The sequence below is a fragment of the Penaeus chinensis genome, chromosome 2 (assembly GCF_019202785.1).
Source record: "Penaeus chinensis breed Huanghai No. 1 chromosome 2, ASM1920278v2, whole genome shotgun sequence".
NCBI classification, from domain to species: domain Eukaryota; kingdom Metazoa; phylum Arthropoda; class Malacostraca; order Decapoda; family Penaeidae; genus Penaeus; species Penaeus chinensis.
The window spans coordinates 137,517-142,764 of record NC_061820.1 but is presented as its reverse complement, the minus strand read 5'-3'; the positions used below and the strand labels follow the sequence as shown (position 1 = coordinate 142,764).

The 5,248-nt window shown below is 40.0% G+C and overlaps 1 protein-coding gene across 1 annotated transcript; it reads left to right on the top strand.

Moving 5' to 3' along the window:
- Positions 1 to 526: 526 nt before the first annotated feature.
- LOC125031457 lies at positions 527 to 4,947 on the top strand. Its single transcript, XM_047622208.1, has 4 exons — positions 527 to 796; positions 973 to 1,039; positions 3,026 to 3,217; positions 3,542 to 4,947. The coding sequence occupies exons 1-4, from the start codon at positions 542 to 544 to the stop codon at positions 3,871 to 3,873; spliced, it is 846 nt and encodes a 281-aa protein (XP_047478164.1). The 5' UTR covers positions 527 to 541; the 3' UTR covers positions 3,874 to 4,947.
- The last annotated feature ends 301 nt before the right edge of the window (positions 4,948 to 5,248 follow it).

The window sequence follows — 5,248 nt, the reverse complement described above, 5'->3', positions numbered from 1 at the left end:
CTGGCCCATGTCTGTATCTTTGAAAGCACCATTCATCTACTAATACACTGCGTGAAAAGAAGTAGGCTTCATTCCAACGCTGACGACACCAGTTTCACAATTCGACGCCGAAGAGCGCCCGCTGAGGACGCCCATCGACGCGAGCAGTCTTGTTCTGGGGTCCTTCTACCCGGCAGTGAGCAACTTTCTCGGGCCGGCGCCAGCAAGTCGACACGCGGCTGGGCTCCGGTGGTGTGGGTTTGTTTGGGTCCTGTGGAATGACAGCTATGTACACCCCCCAGCCCCCGCGAGTCCCCCCTACAACCTTCTACCCCCGCTGGATTCTACGTCCAGAAATTGCGATATATTCCTTGTGGGCGATTTCAGAGTTGTGCGTAGTTCTTTTGCGATAAAGTTTTTCGGTTCGTTCTGTTGTTGAAAGAGGTGACAGGTATAGCTTGTCGATGACTTGCCAGCAGATTACCTGATATTCGCGTGACATTAGCAAGGCCATTGGAGACGCGGCAACAGCGCAGGGGTCGCGGGGTGGCTGAGAGCACATATGACAGGCGTGCGCGGACTCGCCAGCAACAGTTTCTTACTAGCTCTCGTCGGAGCAAGTACCCGAGGAGCCTTTAACACGAGCGCCTGTCAAGTACTGACCCTCGCACACTTTTGTGCATCGCCGCGTCGACACAACAACTCACGTGCACTCTCCAAGATGGTCGCGCTGAAGGCCCTGTTCGTCCTTGCCACCTGTACCCTCGTGTCTGGGTCGGCTATACCCATTTGGGAACTTCTCACTAAGCAAGAGAAGGTAAGATAAGAAGAAAGCGTATTTAAACAATGTTACTAAGTCAGTGTACTGTCATATCTGCTATTGTGTAGAGATCTTGATCACCCATTTAAAAATAGGGGAAACTAATGTCATGATGACAACAATAAGCCCTTGATAAGATGCGCTTGCTTACCTTGTTTTTGTGTGCATTGCAGATGGGTCGCCTCATGTATGTCTTCATCCACCTGGTAGACCAGTATTGCAAGGATTCGAACATTCCTGGTGAGTTGAATTTCATTACTAAACGTTAATTTTATCAGTCTATATATTCACACACACACAGCCACTCACACACATGTGCATATATATAATATACACATACATTAATATATATATATATATATATATATATAAATAAATAAACATACATACATATATGTATGTGTATATATATTTGTATTTGTAGATATATGTATATATACATATTTATAATGCATACATATAGATGTATATATATTTATGTATACATATATACACACGTGTATGTATATTTGTATTTGTATACATTTATATATATGTATATATGTATCTATAAATGTATATATATAAATATAAGAACGAATACGACTGTATGTATGTTTGTATGTATGGATGTATATGTGTATATGTACATACATACATATATATGAGTATATCTGTATATTTATATATATATATATATATATTTATATATATACATATATCCATATATTTGTATATATCTGTATATATATTATATATTTATATATCTGTATATGTATTATATACGTATATATCTGTATATATATTATATATGTATATATCTGTATATATATATTATATATGTATATATCTGTATATATATTATATATGTATATATCTGTATATATATTATATATGTATATATCTGTATATATATTATATATGTATATATCTGTATATATATTATATATGTATATATCTGTATATATATTATAAATGCGTGTGTGTGTGTGTGTGTGTATATGTGTGTATATGTGTGTGTGTGTGTGTGTGTGTGTGTGTGTGTGTGTGTGTGTGTGTGTGTGTGCATATATTATATGTATATACCCACACACATATATGTGTGTATGCAGAATAGACGAGAGAGAGAGAGAGAGAGAGAGAGAGAGAGAGAGAGAGAGAGAGAGAGAGAGATGGAGAGAGATGGAGGGCGGGAGAGGGACTCCCTGTTTTCCTTTCCATAGCAGCGTCTTCCCCCAATGTCACCTCTTCGGCCTTCCCGCTACACCTTCGGGTCGTGGTTCTTCATTTCATATTCAGGCCGCGGTCTCCCCATCAAGCCCGAGTCCTGAATTCTAAGTCGTTGTATCGCTCGAGGCCCTCTTAAAAAGCCCAAGTTTCTACGTCTCCTCGTTGCAAATCAAAGCCAACTCTTTGGGTAAAAGCCATTAAGTCGCTGTCATCTATCTCCACGGGTCGCAAATTCTGATTCTGATCCTTATCGTTCCTTGTAACTCATTTTGGGAGTATCCATTCTCTCTTTATTGTTTATTTGATGGTTTTAATTTTGGAAATCTCTGGTCCAGACTCACTGCCGCCAGACTACTACGTTAAGCCCTAAGGAGTCGGTATTCCCCCACAGACGGTGGTCAGTCCTATCTCAGAGTTCGTCCTCAGTGCCAAATATATTCGTTCTGTCGGAGTACTCTTTGTTTCGTTCGCGGAGACCTTGCTCTTGCAAGAAGTCTTTGTGGTCACTTCTGCTGAGGGTCGTACTAGAATTTCACTGGTCAAACTTTCTGTAGTAACTTTCAAAGACTACGATCTGCAGTGCAAGCAGGTATTTCCCAAAGAAAGGCCCTGGTACCTTTTTTTTTTTTTTTTTTTTTTTTTTTTATATCTCTTCGAGTAGTTTCACAATACAGTGTGATGAAGAGCGTGCCAACTCTGACCAAAAGAAGACGGGTTGAGCCATCAGCTCAGGGGGAGGTGGAAGGCCGTGGAGAATACTATGGGCGTGATATGTGTATGTGGCCGAGTTGAGGTCCTTAAGAAGATGGAAGAAGAAGGTTATTAAAGGGCTTAAGGAGACAGCTTTATCTCTCCTTTCGTGAAAGATTATGATTTGTTTGCGTATTTGGAGATCATAAACAAAAGATATTGGCCTGTTGTTTTTGAAAGCTTTGTGCATCAGGTAATTAGGATTACTATGATTTATAGCATCTGGAATGAGTTTGGAAAATTCAACTCCTCTTTGCTTGTTTGCAGATTGCCAGAAGGTCCTGACACTCTATGGGATGTCCAATTTGGTGAACGAGGAGGAAAACTCTCTGGATTTCATGGACCCTTACCAGAGGAACTCCCGCAGCATCATCTGGGAGAAAGTCATGAAGGGCGACTTCAAGATGCCATCTAGCAAGACTTTCTACTCTAACGACCCATCATCGGCCGACGATGAAGGTGATTATCTTTATTTTTCGTTGTCTATAATTCTCTCTTTCCTTGCCTTACTCTTCTGCGTTTTTGAATCTTTAAAGTGAGCTTACGAAACTTTACGAATATTATTATTATTGTTATTTCGATCTTCATCATCATAGTAGTAGTAGTAATAGTAGTAATATAATGATGATAACAATAAAAACAACTATTGCTATTATTATCATTATCATAATTTTCATTTTACCATCTAAATGTAGCTTTAGTATGGTATATATCGATCTTCGTAGCATCGATTCATTCTTTTACGAACTTCATGTCTTATAATCACATGTTTCCTTCTTCCAGATTACGAGCTTGTGAACGAGGTGCGTGACAGTTCGTATCCTAGCCTTTCCTTCCGCAAGAACACCAACGACCCCCACCCGTACGCCGTTCGCGTGCCCGCCCCCGTCAAGGTTGCTGCCGCCCACGCCCGCGCCCAAACCCAAGCCGATGCCCAGCTTGGTGGCATCTCCAGCAGCCACCCATACGCCGTCCGAGTAGCCAGCGAGACAGCGACCGACTTCGATCCCATGAGGAGCGAGAGAAAGATTGAATCACGTCTTAATTCAGCGCATCCTGCCACGCCCCTTCGCCGCCTCCTTCAACAGCAGGAGGAACTCGTCTTGAAGAAGTGAAGGACCTTGAGGAAGGTCGTCCGGATCTGACCAGTACCTCTGTCTCTTACGAAGCCATTGTACAAACACGAGAAGGGAGAGACCCTGGGAAGAGAGGTCCCCAGAGTGCTTTGACGAGCTCCAGTGACTGGAGGCGAAGGAGTGTGCGGATGAAGGGCGAAATCAGGGCCAGACCGCGGTTGCGCCAATGCTTTAAGAAGACTCACACAGACGAGTAAGTCCTGCCAAGGGAGGGCGTGTTCCAATTATAAGAGGCTTTTAGACTATGCTTTATTCGTATTTAAGCGGCGAGTCTGCCAGTGCGTGTGTGTATATATAACTGTAAATATTATTTATATAAAGTGTTTATCTAGTCAAGGACAGGGCTTCCGCCTTTGAGAGGTAAAGTGAAAAGAATTCAGGAGCAGGAGTAGCATGAAGAGCCCTCCTGCTGGTTCCCAGAAGTCCATTTCCTGAGATCCCGAAGAGATACTTCGTCGGAGAACTAGGATAAAAAAGATTGCTTTTGCTAGCTCCCATGTTTTACCTTGAAGAAGAGTAAGAGTGAGGAGTCATTACTAAGAAGGCCTTGTTCTATTTGTTTTTATTAGCATTACTATTTTTTGTTCAAAATCACCACTTTCGAAGTTGGTTCCTGTGTCCGAATCCATGGAATATCAGAACAGCTGTCCCAAGCAGTCTTCCTACAAGAACAGCACCATAACAGTAACGCTGTGGAAAGCGGATGCTGCTAGATACTCCAACCTCCAGTATGGTTTTCCAAACATGATAACGACAAACCATACACAAAAAAGATTGAAGACTTGTTTTTTCTGTGTCCAGATAAAAAAACATGAACAAGAAGAATACCCTCAAGTAAATTATATCTTATTATTGACTATTTTCACAATAATATTTGAGAAAAAACTTGTTATCGTTGTTATTAAGGTGAATCCATTTAGATCCATCCCATACATCACTTTTTATTGTTATCTCTGCTCTTTTCTTCATGTTTTCATAGCATATCATTTCCATCTACCATTTCCTAATGTATCTGTAAATAATGTACAAATAAATCATTTGTTATGAACTCTACTTTGAGAGATATTTACCCTTATTAAAATTCAAATGATTTCAATACATACATACAATACATTTCAATACATACATACAATACATACAATACACACACACACACACACACACACACACACACACACACACACACACACACGTATGTTTATGTATAAATACATATATGTATATATATGTATACTTATATATATGCACATATCCATATATCTATATCTATATCTATATATATATCTATATCTTTACTATCTATCTATCTATATATATGTGTATATATATATATATATATATATATATATATCAC